Genomic DNA, 14,041 nt, shown 5'->3' with positions numbered 1-14,041 from the left:
AAAATTCTGAGATTCGCAGTTAATTCGATGACCAAGTCACTTATGGATTTTCGGATATGGAATGTATATAGTTTTATATGTAACCTACGTTAAGTTCTGTTATCGATTACCGTGTATTCAATGCAGTATTGGATTCCTTGTCATTTCCGAACTTTGAGTATGCGCTTCTAGTATAGTTGATGGGTTGAATTCGGTTGTAAAGAGTGATCGGGATATTCGTTCAGGTTCGGATTTCCGTTACGTTTAGTATAGTTGGTCGTGTTTAACCAGGTGTGCATCCCGAGGTCGAATTCTCCCCGAAAGGAGCTACCGCGTTCGATCACCCCGTGGGAGTACAGTTAGTTGTTCTCGTTGGAAGGAATCCCGGAGGTGGATTCTCCCCGAAAGGAGCTACGCCATTCGGTTCTCTTCGAGAAAGTATCGTTTCGTTTTGGTGAAAGGTCGCAGGAGAAACACCTGCCTTGAGAAGGCCTTTAGTTGGTTAGCTAGTAGTTTTCGTAGAGAAATTCGTTGGATTAATCCCGAGCGCTCCGAAAAAACCGTCTTCCATGCCATTCATAACTATAGTTTTACAGTATACGAATAACGATCTGTGTGCTATGAGATCTGGCATATATAGCGTTGTCTTTATGGAAATATAGAGAATTTATTATCGGATATAGTATGTAGTGATTTGACCCGAACTGCCAAATCCTTCCGCATTTTACATTTTCAGGGACTCACCCACTCTCCGCTTACGCAATCCTAACCCTATACTCACTGAGCTAGTTGGTATTACAGCTTGACGATTACCGTATTTCGCGATCACTACAGTACAGTGGTTCTTTAGGGAACCTGGCGCCCAATTTATGTTTTAGGTTTTGGTCGAGTTATAGTGTACGAAAATCGAAGGGTCAACCAAAATTTTTGGAGTGTAGCAATATAAATTAGTATATAATTTGTATATTCAATGCCATGTTCAAATGTCTTATTTCTTATTATTTTGTAAATTAATGACGACTGCTTATGAAGCAGAATAATAATAAATATATTGTTAATTCATAATAGTTATAAAAACATAAACAAACTATTATAAAATGTTATTAACTCGCATTATTCATAGATTGATGGATTCCGACATGTAGAGACTAGTCGCGCTGAGTTACGCATGCGCCTCACTGGTTAACACCGCTCCAACGACACTTCTGGCCGTGCGCGTCGTGATACAATTTTTTTTTTCACTATGAACACCTAGAGAGGTTACGCGTTTTAATTTTTTTCTTTGTAGAGGACATTCCAAGGAACATTCCTGATAGTTTTTTATAATTGTCAGAGCATGACAACACATTTGTTAATTCAAATGTTTATTTTAATTTTTAATAGTTTTAACCAATTATAAAAAACTATTTTTTTAAATATTTTTCTAATAAAATATTATTCTTCCTGAGCGCTCTCGTTCCAGCCAGAGTCTTGTATCTTTATTTGTTTAGGATATATAAATTTTCAAAGATTACGTGTTTTTACCAAAAACAGCAAAAATTTAAACTTTGACAGTTCGTATCTCCGGAGCGAAAAAAGATATTTGACTCTAACTAGTGCCAAAAGTCTTGTATTTTCTTTTATATTAACATATATTTAAAGAAAAAATCGGTGTTGTACTCCGAAATCTGTCCGTTTTTACGTGGAATGGCCCTCATATAAAAAATACGTTAAGTAATTTAATAAAACTGGCACAAAAAAAGTAGTCTGTACGTTGAACCAAACCCACCCATCTCTAAGTGTTTCGACACGTTGATTCTGAATCTGAAGTCCGCTTTGGTCAAACACCTCCAAAATCTCGAGAAAAATGCAAAAAAAAACGTCGAAATTGACTAAAACCCGCAATGAATGAACTAGAGAAAGCAGTTTGAAAAAGTTCCAAAAACGTTTCTCAGAACTTCTTACGAAATGAGAAGAGTGTACATTACAAGAATATAGTTAAAGATTTGTGAAAAAGTTTCAAAAATGTTGGTGGCTTAATGAATCTAATATTGCACTTCCTTCATTCTCACCTTGATTATTTCCCTGAAAATCTTGGAGACTACAGTGAAGAACAAGGAGAACGATTTCATCAATATATAACTGAAACGGAGATTCGATATAAAGGTAGATGGAATAGCTATATAGCAATATGATGGTAGATTTTTGTTGGTCGCTAAACAGAGATATAAAGAAAGAAAACAGAAAGAGAAAGAGGAAACCACTGCATGGATTGTTTGAAGATCAAAGAGTTTGTTACAAAAGGAGGACGGTGCAATTCTTTTCTCTTCTTACCATCGTCTCACTCATATCACTTTTTTTATGGCCTTTGCTAAATCTGTACATGTTGCAATTAAACCAAATTTTGATTTAGATTCAGCACATCAAAATACATAAAAAATATACCTTGTTCAAATAATAAAAATTTATTCTGAATTTTGTTTATACAATTGAATGCGACTTCTGCAATTTTTGGCAAATTTCGAAGGTTTTTTTTTGCACATTTTTCTCAAGATTTTGGAGGTTTTTGACTAAAATGAACTTCAGATTCAGAATCAACGCATCGAAATACATAGAGATAGGTGGGTTTGGTTCAAGGTAAAGACCACTTTTTTTATGTGCTAGTGTAATCTTTGCTTAGAAGGAAAAGGATTGAAATAATTTATAGTTGACAAGAAAGCGTAAGCTAACTCCTGTGAACAAAAAAGTCTGCAATGAAATCAGATAAATTTATCAAGTAATTGACTTAATTAATAAATTAAATTTATAAAATAGAAAGATGAATATAAAAAATGCATAATCTTAAATAGAACAATGATTAAATTTGTACTTAAAACTATACAAATTTTAAATCAAAAGCATTTTGCCAGGCCGTTCATTTTATTCTATAGTTTGATTATTATGCTATAAAAATATGTTGTTTCTTAATCTAAATCAATATTTGACTGTATCATAAAAACTTATGAAGCCTGGGCCCGGCAAGTTGCTTTTTATTTAGAATTCGTATTCATTTAGATACCATTTAAATCATTGTTCTATTTAAGATTATGTATTTTTTTTCGTCTTGCTATTTTTTAAATTAAATTTACTAATTAAGTCACTTACTTGTTGAATTTATCTGATTTCAGTTCGAACTTATTTGTTTACAGGACTTAGTTTATGTTCTTGTCAACTTTAAATGATTTCAATCCTTCTTGTTACTATTCAAAGATAATTAAATTATCTGTCGTCCCATTTTTACAATTTTTTTTTTGTGGAACCCCTAGTACAAAAAATTAAGACCCCCTGTTTACATTACAAAAATTTAGCTTGCACAAAAAATTAACATTCGTCAATTTTAAGTGGAGTTCGGTTTGCATGTCTAAGAGTTCTATAATTTATGTAGATCAAATTCTTTTATGGAATCTTTTGTCAATAAGTTATTGACTTTCACATATTTGAAAATAAAAATACAGTATTACATTTTTTCGAAATCGTGTTTTTTATAACACATTGACAGAATGATTGTTAAAAATATGAAAGTACTCTAGTGCTTTGAAACGTGCTACAGAATCCATCAACAAAATTTCGTAATTTTAAATTTGACGTGCCAGCTTGAAAGACGCAAAAAACCTGAGGTGGAAATTCTAACGCCGTGACTCTATATGTATATGTAGGTAGGCTTATACCTATATATGTATATCTTCACATGTATGCGACAATATTTGCATTAATATACTTTTTCCGTACTCAGTCGGAAGAGTTCTGTAGCGCGTAGACTCTCGCATATAAATAAAGATACACTTCTGTATAAACCAACCTAAGCAAGAATGGGGCATGAGGATCTCCATTTCGGGTATATTCTACATGTAAATAGATATTACAACAGGCTTGGCGTTCTATCAACACGTCATACAATGCTATATTAACACTTTTCTTATCCTCATTAGGAAGAGAATGTCCAATAAAAAAACTACGGCACTGACCCATTAAAGCTGCAAATGAAGGCGTACTATTATGGTAGTGGTTGTAAAAGGGTTAATCAGATTAAAAATATTAGGAACAACTTAGTGTCGACGTACCTAACTCGTTAAGAGCAGTGAAAGGGTTAAATTAAGAATATCTTCAAAAGCAATAAGTATTTTTATGAAAACTATTTCTTAAAAAGCAACATGAAATAATATAATTGATTACTTCTGGAAAGTCATTGAGGGTTATATACATGTTACTTTGTTACACCGGCTTCCATCAATTCTGTTCCCAAATAATTTACGATCGAGACAAAGTTTCAACTTTCAACTAGTACGATTTCTCTATTTCGAAAGTCAGGAGGGCAATCGATTTAAAAAAAAGTTAGTTTAAACTTATTTTAATTTTCATAGTGAACTATCTCAAAAATTAATTATCCTGCAAAAATAATTAAACATCTTGGAGGGCAGTGTAACTTGATATCAGTGGCTTGATCTTGAGAAATTGTCAGAAGTTCATGAAAAGTTAATCATTACTTTTTTATGGAATCTTCTATTTTTTTATTATACAGAAACCGAGAGATGAAGTGGATCTGACCTAATATTCCGTAATCTTAACGAATATCTTTGGTACCAGAAGAGCCGAAAACGATATATGTATACAGGGTGCAACAGCAATGATGCTTTTAATTTTAACCACATATTCTAGAGCATAAACTAAGTCGAAAAGTCATGTACCATTAATAACGTAAAAGCATCATTGCTAAGATAAATAAATTTTAAACCGATAAATTAGGGTTTCGATTCAACGAAAAAAATTACTTTAGTGTCACTTTCGATGACACTTCTCTTTCGATAAACAAAGGAAGTTCGTACTTCTCTACCGTTCCGTATTGCCATACATACACACATACATACAACCACACCGATTATCAATATTACCTCCTAATATCCTACATTCCTGATCCTTGTGTTGTAAGAAATTTATTTTCTGGATATTTTGAAAAGGATCCTCGAAAGCACTTATTAAGATCAAAATTCTGGGCAACAATATGGCGTTATTTGCAAGTTAATTATGAATTTGTTTTATCTTTTCAGTGACACGCTATATGAACTGCTGTATCTAATAAGGTAGTAAAAAAATAAGTGTTATGTCCAAAATCGATTATACAAAAATTGTATTTCTATCGGTTTTTGAGAATCTTACTGTTTTATCAGACAGAGTAGGTTGCTGTATCGTTGCAAGAGTAAAATGACCAGAAAATAGGTTTTCAAGTAATGCTATAGTCTTGTCTGGAAATTTCAACCTATGTCGAGAGCTGAGGGATTCCTTTAAGAATAAAATTTTAAATTATAAGGACAAAAAAGAGTTTAAAAAAGAAACTGTGTTCATGCCATAGATTATTCATAGTTTTTGTACACTATTGAGTACGAAATATTCCAGATAAATTAGTAAATATTTATGCTTTCCTCTTAATATTATTTGAATTTCCTTGGTGAATTAGTAAATATTTCATTTACGCGTGATCATACCTCCCTCTAGTCAGTATAAACTAGAATCTGGTCCAACAATTGACTAGTTTTACTGGCAAGTACATTTAAGCAAGCACTGTGTAAAAAGTACTAGGCAAAAACTATAAATAAGCTACGGCACAAAGAAAAAATTATTCCTCATTTCTTGGCTTGTCCTTTCGAAGAATGGAAAGAGGCTTATTTATTCTTAAAGGAATCCCTTAGCTTTCCACTTAGGTCGAAATTTCCAGACAAGAGACTATGGCATTACTTGAAAACCTGTTTTCGAGTCATTTTACTCTTCCAATGATACAGCAAACTGCTTTATCTAATAAAACAGTAATATTTTCAGAAACCGAACAAAATAAAATTTCTTATAATCACTTTTTTAATATGATACTTATTTTTTGACTACCTTATAAGATAGAGCAGTTCATATTGTGCGTCATGGAAAATATAAAATGACTACAAAATTAATCTACAAATAACACTGTATTGTTGCCCAGAAATTTCAACTCAATAGATGATTTTGAGGATTTCCTTAAAAATAGACAGAAAATAAATTTCATACAGCAATAGGATCAGGAATATAAGACATTAGGAGGTAATATTAGTAATCGGCGTAGTTGCATGTGTGTGTGCATACGGAAATACGGAATGATGAAGAGGTACGAGCTCTTTTATTAAAAGGTAGGGAAATGGCAACAAAAGTGAGAGTACAGTATTTTTTCCGTTGCACCAAAGCCCGGATTTATTGGTTTAAAATTGAGTTATCTCAACAATAATGCTTTTATGGAATTAATGGTACATGACTTTTCGATTTAGCTTATCCTCAAGAATATATGGTTAAAATTAAAAGAGCCTCATTGCTGTTACAACCTGTATATTCGTGAATGGTTGAGAAAAAGTTTCAAGTGATATGGATGACTGTAAAAGGCTTAAAAAACAATGCAATTTTACGAGTGCATTTCTAAAGCAACAATGAAGAAATAAGTATCAAAAACTGAAAACGTGAAAAATCCCAAATATAACTTCTGTTCGCGTTGAACATTATGGTCCGTCGACCTCTGATGAGCGGTAGTCAACGCCCATCCACTCGCCTAGTGAGTATATTTGGAACTCTCCAAGATCTACGTTTTCTCGCATTCAAATTATTTAATTGAAATGTTTCTATATTAAAAAAAAAATTGTATTAAAAAGGCAAATGTAATATACGTATGTCGTACATATACAGGGTGGAACGTTAACATCGCACTTCCTTGAAAGGGGTGATTCTTGAGACCTTACTCAGCAAAACCCCATTGTCCGTTTTTAAATCTAGCCCCTGATTAAGGAGAGGTAAAAGATAACATTATGCCTGCTATTATGTATCACCTTTACAAATGCAATAGTGTTGGTATGTACGTATGACAAGTGAGAGTGATCAAAGAGAAGTTACTGCTGACTTTTCACTCTCTCCTCTTATTGATTATTTCGAAATCGGTGAAAAGTTGTTGCCGGTTTGCTGTTTTGCCTTTTTATTGGTTAATATGAAATTTTGAGTTTTAATTCGCGTTAATTCTCGCGCAAAAAATAACGCGTATGCGTATTTTATCTACGGAGAATCTTGGTTAAGTATTATTGAGCGTCACTATACAATTTAATTTCCGATGACAAATAATTAATGGGCAAATCAGGATAATTTAAATAAAATTCTATGAGGATTTTGCACACTTTAAATTAAGACTGTGCTCCAGTAAATGAGTGCTCATGAGCGCTCAGTTGTGCCAAGCTAACACTCATTGACTGGAGCACAGTCTTAATTTAAAGTGTGCAAAATCCTCATAGAATTTTATTTACATTATCCCGATTTGTCCATTAATTTTTTGGCATCGGAAATTAAATTGTATGGTGACGCACAATAACATTTCACCAAGATTCCCCGTAGGTAAAATACGCGTACGCGTTATTTATTGTGCAAGAACGCGAATTAAATATCAATATTTCATATTAATCAATAAAAAGGCAAAATAGCAAATCGGCAACAACTTCTCACCGATTCTGAAAAATTCAATAAAAGGAGAGAGTGAAAAGTCAGCAGCATCTTTTCTTTAATTTCTCTCACTTGTCACACGTACATACTAATACTACTGCATTCATAAAGATGATTCATAATAGCGTGCAAAATGTTATCTTTTACCTCTCCTTAACCAGGGGCTAGATTTAAAAACGGACAACGGGGTTTTGTTCAGAAAGGTCTCAGGAATCACCCCTTTCAAGGAAACGCGGTGTTAACATTCCACCCTGTATAATAATGGCACTTGCATTTTTAATATATTTCTACGTAAAATATAAAGCATTTCTATCAAATCACTTGAATGCCAGAAAAGCAATTCTTGTTGATTTCAAAAAACTAATGATAAGAGGGCGACAGGCCACGATATTCAATCAAATTTCTTAATTTAACAGTATACCCCCCCTCCCCCTTCTTCTCTTTAATGTATTTAAGTTTTAAATTTGTAATCTTTTGTATGTGAGGGAAGTTACGTGTGTATTCAGTAATTTCACACACTAGTTTAGGTTCTGTAAACAAAAGTTTATATACAATATTCTTATAATATCCTACGAACTTTTGTGTTTATTGAGAGAAATTCTGTATATCGACATCAAAGAGCGAGTCTTTTGTGCAAATTGTAGTCGTATTTTTTCACGGATTTTAGTAATATTGGATGGTTTCGAGAACGCCAATAGCTTTTGTAGAAAAATACGCTGAAATATTCAGAAAAAAAAGTCTTGTTTAAACAATTATATTGATACTTTAAAAAAATTACGCATAAATGTAAATATTTTCTTACGTATTGTTCTAAATGATCTTTTTGCGTTTCTACAGAGCCCAATAATATAAAGATCCATACAAAAATAACAATGTGTGTGTGCTATATTCTAAATAAATAAATCAAGAATTTTCGTAAGTCTCACGAAAGTACTTTATTGGTTTATTTAGTATGTAGCACACGCGTTGTTATTTTTTATAGATCTTTTTATTATTAGGTTCTTTAAAAACGCAAAGAGATTATCCAGAACTATACGTAAAAAAATATTTTAATTTATACGTAATTTTTTTAAAATATCAATGTAGTTATTTAAATAATTCTTTGTTCTTAGTTTCCTATACAGGATGTAACAGCAATGATGTTTTTAATTTTAACCATATATTCTTGGGACTAAACTAAGTCGAAAGGTCCTATACTATAAGGTCCGGAAAAGCATCATTACTGAGATAAATCAATTTTAAACCGATAAATCAGGGCTTTGATTCAACGGAAAAATTTACTCTCACTTTCGTTCACAGTTCCCCTTCAAAAAACAATAGAAGCTTGTATTTTTCTGTCGATCGGTATTGTCGTACACGCATACGCCCACACTACGCAACTACGCCGATTAATAATATTACCTCCTAATGTCTTACATTCCTGATACTGGTGCTGATTAAATTCATTTTCTGCCTATTTTTAAACTGATCCTCGATAGCACCCATTTGGTAGAAAAGTCTGGAGAATAATGCGGCGTTATTCGTGGATTCATTTTCAAGTCGCTTTATCTTTTCGGTGGCGAAGCATATAAACTGCTCTAAGGTAGTCAACATATAGGTATTTTATCATAAAAGCTATTATAAGAAATTGTATTTTTTCTGTGTTTGGAAGTTTCACTGTTTTATGAGATGGAACAGTTTGCTACATCATTGGAAGATCAAAATGACTCGAGAATGGATTGTCAAGTAAGGCCATAGTCTACTAGAAATTTCAATCTAAGTGAAGAACTTGAGGGATCCCTTTAAGAATAAATTAGCTATTTTTTCATTTTATGAAGGGACACGCCACAAAATTAAAAATAATTTTTTCTTTATACCGTAGATTGCCCATAGTTTTTGCCTTTTTGCCTAGTACTTTTTACATAGTGTCTGCCTAAATGGACTTGCCAGTAAAATTTGCCAATTGCTAGGTCAGATTCTAGTTTATAGTGACTACAAGTTGATATGGTCACCAAAAAGAAATATTTTACAATTCACCTAGCAAATCGTAATTAAGTGAAGAGAAAAGCATAAGCATTTACTAATTTTTCTTTCAAATCTTTTCGTACCTAAGAACGTGCAAAGACTATGAATAATAATTTACAGCATTAACAAAAAATTATTTTTAGTTTTGTGGCTTGTCCCTTCATAAAATGAAAAAAAAGCTTACTTATTCTTAAAGGGATCCCTCAAGCTCTCCATTTAGATTGAAATTTCTAGACAAGACTATGGCTTTACTTGAGAATCTATTTTCGAGTCATTTTGCTCTTCCAATGATGCACACAGCAAACTGCTCTATCTAATAAAAGAGTAAAATTTTCAAAAACAAAAAAATAAAATTTCTTATAATAGCTTTTTTAATATAAAACTTATTTGTTAACTACCTTAGAACATTTCATATGTCGCGTCACCGAAAAGATAAGACGACTTGAGAATTAATCAACAAATAACGCCGTATCGTTACTCAGAGTTTTCAACTAAATGGGTGCTTCCGAGGATTCTTTTAAAAATAGGCAGAAAATGAATTTCATCAGCACCAGGATCAGGAATATAAGACATTGGGAGGTAATATTAATAATCGGCGTAGTTGCGTTCGTGTATGTATATCCGTGTACGACAATACCGATCGACAAAGAAATACAAGCTTCTATTGTTTTTTGAAGGGGAACTGTGAACGAAAGTGAAATTAAAGTAATTTTTCCGTTGAATCAAAGCCCTGATTCATCGGTTTAAAATTAATTTATCTCAGAAATGATGCTTTTCCGGACCTTATAGTATAAGACTTTTTTACTTAGTTTAGCCCCAAGAATATGTGGTTAAAATTAAAAACATCATTGCTGTTACACCCTGTATAAGCTACTGGCATTTTCAAAACCATCCAATAACATTAAATACTATGAAAAATTACGACCACAATTTGTTAAATAAACTTCCGCTTATTAAGGGGTTAAACCACTGTAAAAGTAAAAAATGAAACGCGTTCGTTGACATTTTATTTTGTATAGAAGTAAGGAAAATAAAAAAATACTAAGTACATATGTTATTAGGTATAAATTGAAATATAGTAGAAAAAATTTTCATTGAAAAATATTGCAAAATAGTGGCACCAGAGCTATTCTTCTAAAGTATTGACTTTTTCCACGGCACGCAGCATAACTTCAACAATTTTCAATATTTTCTTTCGAAACATAAATCATATCTTTAAAACAACATTTCGAAGAGAAGTACATAGGGAATTTTAATAATATTCATTTTTATATGATTGGCGTTTATTTAAAGGAAGACTTTAAATTTTTGATCCAAACAAATAGTAATTATTTGTTTATAAAAAATGTTCGAATTAACCAATCGAAATTTCCCTACGTATTTCTTTTCGAAACGTGGTTTTAAAGATGTGATTAAAATTTCGAAAGAAAATATTGAAAATTATTGAAGTTATGTTGCGTGGCGTGGAAAAAGTAAATACTTCAGAAGAATAGCTCTGGTGCCACTATTTTGTAATATTTTTCAATGAAAATTTTTTATACTATATTTCAATTTATACTTAATAACATATGTACTTAGTATTTTTTTATTTTCCTTCCTTCTATAAAAAATAAAATGTCAAAGAACGCGTTTCATTTTCTACTTCTACAGTGGTCTAGCCCCTTAATATCGATATAAAAATATCCGTTCAGCAACACATCCATAAATAATTGTAAAAACTTGTATTTAGGGGATTGCCAGAACGTCATTTTTAAAGAGAATTTTAAACTTATAAAGTTTCTTATACTTTTCTATTATAAAACTGTACCATTATTTATTTTTTAAAATAAATGTATTTGTGTTTTTTTTTCAAATTGTTCTCTTTTTTTAGTACAGGCACTTTAGCAACGTTATCTATATTCTTAAATACTTGGGTTGATGTTCTCAAGATCAGCATTTACAGGAAAATGCAATAAAAAATATAGACTCCATTTATAAGATACATAATGCTTTTGATATTTCTAAGGTGGTTTTATCTTTAAAAATGAGTACAGTATGATACTGCTCACCCCATAAAAAGAAACTTTACACTATTTTTTCCGAATCTTCTACTTTTTTTCAGATATAAGCTCAGTGCCAATAGCTATTGGATCATCTTATATAGGTACAATATTTTGAAATTTCAAAGTAACGTTCAAAATCCACAAATGACTTTGCAGAGTCAAACTAGTGATACCACTTGATGCAACTCTTTAAATAAATTAAATTTTGTAAAAATAAGTATTATGTAAAATGCTTATTCCCTGCATAAAATATAGCTTAAATATTTGATTTTTTGTTAGTGATTGATATTTTTATTATATAAATCTATTGATCATACCTATGTCTCGGACGATTAGAAACTAAATGTTTGTAATTTGACTCAAGCCATTCTCTTCTTCCAGTATCTTCTATATCAGCAATAACTTGTACATTGTCGTCCAAATATGGTTTCATATTAACACCTACTTTCTCTTGAGGAACATTTATGTAAAACTTTATTAATTGTTTTAAAACATCAATGTTAAAACCTATAACTTTTTCATTCTCTACTGCTGCAAATAATTGCATAGGCGCTGTAGTCCAGCAGAGGTTTCTTTTACTATTATGATCAGCATTTTCTTCATAATGTAATATTGTATTAAGCTGATAAGCACTTAGTGCCCAAAACTGACCATTTGTTAAGACTAACTGTGTTGTTAAAGGGTAAGTAAGATCTTGATATGTGCAAAAACCTTTAAGAAAAAGATAAGTTGTATTAAAAAATTAATAATATTACGCTATATCTAAATGCTTAACGTAATAAAAACACAATATTGTATCATATACCTTGGTAACAGGCTTGGCCATAGAGCCATGCATAAGCTGCTCGAATAGATTGTACCGTAATAATGTCATCTAAATCTTTATATGCAGGCCTATTATGTAAATGTCCTAATTTATGATACGATAGGAAAGCAAATTCACATGGATCACCAGGCCAAAACCCTGGAATAGTTGTTCCATGTCTACGCTTACTGCAGATGCCAAATACAGAAGGATCAAAGTTGCAACATGGAATATGCAGTTCACAGTTTTCAATATCACTTACTGGTATAAATTCTTTTAAAGGGTATTGACAACGTAATTGTAAAGATGGACTTCCTAAATATTGTATAGGTCTATCTATTGGATCATTAGCAAATTTTTTAAAAAACTTTATTCCCTCAAGACTTTTCCTTCTAGAATTAGGCGGACCTAATCCACCAGCAAACCAAAATGCTTCAATTCTTGGTTCAATGTCTGTTTCAATTTCCATTAAATGGGGATATATTGAAGATAAATTTGCTAATAAGGTTTTATTTATTTGATTGACAATTCTATTTGTTACTTTATTTTCAACAACAGATTTATCATCAAAATAACCATGAAATTGTTCATACTCTCTTCTAAAAGAAAACAAAATTTGATCAATAATTAAAATAACTTAACCTAAATATAAGTTACTATATTGAAATAGTATTTTACTTTATCTGAATTTACAAAAACATTTTATTGAAAACAAAGAACTATACAGGTACCTACTCTCTAATCGTATACTCAAATGCTATAATATCCATTATATGGTTTTGTATTGCACTTGAAATAAAATCTAGTTGCTCATTTTCAATTAACTGATCATAGTAATTAGGTAATTCTTTTCGTTCCATTACATGAGTTCTTGTAATGTATTGTGTTAGTGGTAAAGCATTATATGGTATCTTCTCTTCTTGTAAAATTACACTTTTCCAACCATAATATCTTGGCATATTAATTTTAAATAGCTTTTCTTCTACAGTTTTTATCCTTCGTATTTCATCATGCCAGGCTTCTCGCTTTCTTCTTTGTGTAGCTTCATATGACAAATCCAGTATTGGAGGATATATAGTTGCTTCGGACTTAATCGAATGACTAAACTTTTTACTCATATTTGAAAATAGTAAATGATGATTTAACATCCTTTGCCTAACCTTTCCCAACATTTTTTACAACAAAAATTATCAAAATTAACTCAGAAAAAAAAAACGTTTCGGTGCTAACAGATCGACGACATTTCTTTCAAAGAATTATGACAATTTACGACTGACAATTTTACTTCGGGTTCAGCGTGCCAGCACCGGCATTTTGAATGTTGTTGCTGTACAATGACCAGAGATAAGACGGGAGATTGCTCATGGCGTGTCAGAGGTCGTTTATTTTCAGGGATTAGATCCAGATCTCGGATCAAACTTACCGCAGTGTCGCAACTTACGAAAAAAAAATTCTAGATCACCCTAGACTAATCCGGATCTAGTGAGGAGGCTTTCGCGAGAGTGAATCCGGATCCAGATTTAAGTAGAGTAATTAGGGCCAATTCAGGTGTGGAAATTTTAGCTGTCATCAGTGGCATTATTCTAATCAACAAAAGGTAAATATTAAATTTCCAATTTGTTTTGCTAAAGATAAAGAAAGAAGTATAATAATCATTAATAATTTTCACTTTTTATATAATATATTAATTTTCTTACATAAT

At 31.6% G+C, this 14,041-nt stretch overlaps 1 protein-coding gene across 2 annotated transcripts in view; it reads right to left on the bottom strand.

The window, feature by feature from the left end:
- The window catches only part of mRpS30 (mitochondrial ribosomal protein S30), a 55,235-nt gene extending 41,501 nt beyond the window's left edge, over positions 1-13,734 (bottom strand). The window contains exons 1-3 of one of the 2 annotated variants that reach the window (XM_066734583.1): positions 13,075-13,734; positions 12,340-12,938; positions 11,852-12,245 (exon numbers count right to left, since the gene is read on the bottom strand). In XM_066734583.1, coding sequence (XP_066590680.1) covers positions 11,852-12,245; positions 12,340-12,938; positions 13,075-13,511 — 1,430 coding nt within the window. In that variant the 5' untranslated portion in view covers positions 13,512-13,734. The remainder of the gene's footprint in view (positions 1-11,851; positions 12,246-12,339; positions 12,939-13,074) is intronic. The other variant, XM_066734582.1, reaches the window with a different exon arrangement.
- Between the last annotated feature and the right edge of the window lie 307 nt (positions 13,735-14,041).

The sequence above is a fragment of the Prorops nasuta genome, unplaced genomic scaffold (genome assembly GCF_024137725.1).
Source record: "Prorops nasuta isolate Cenicafe-Biocafe unplaced genomic scaffold, Cenicafe_Pnas_1.2 PNAS00013, whole genome shotgun sequence".
Classification (NCBI taxonomy): Eukaryota; Metazoa; Arthropoda; class Insecta; order Hymenoptera; family Bethylidae; genus Prorops; species Prorops nasuta.
This window is presented reverse-complemented; position numbering and strand designations above follow the sequence as displayed.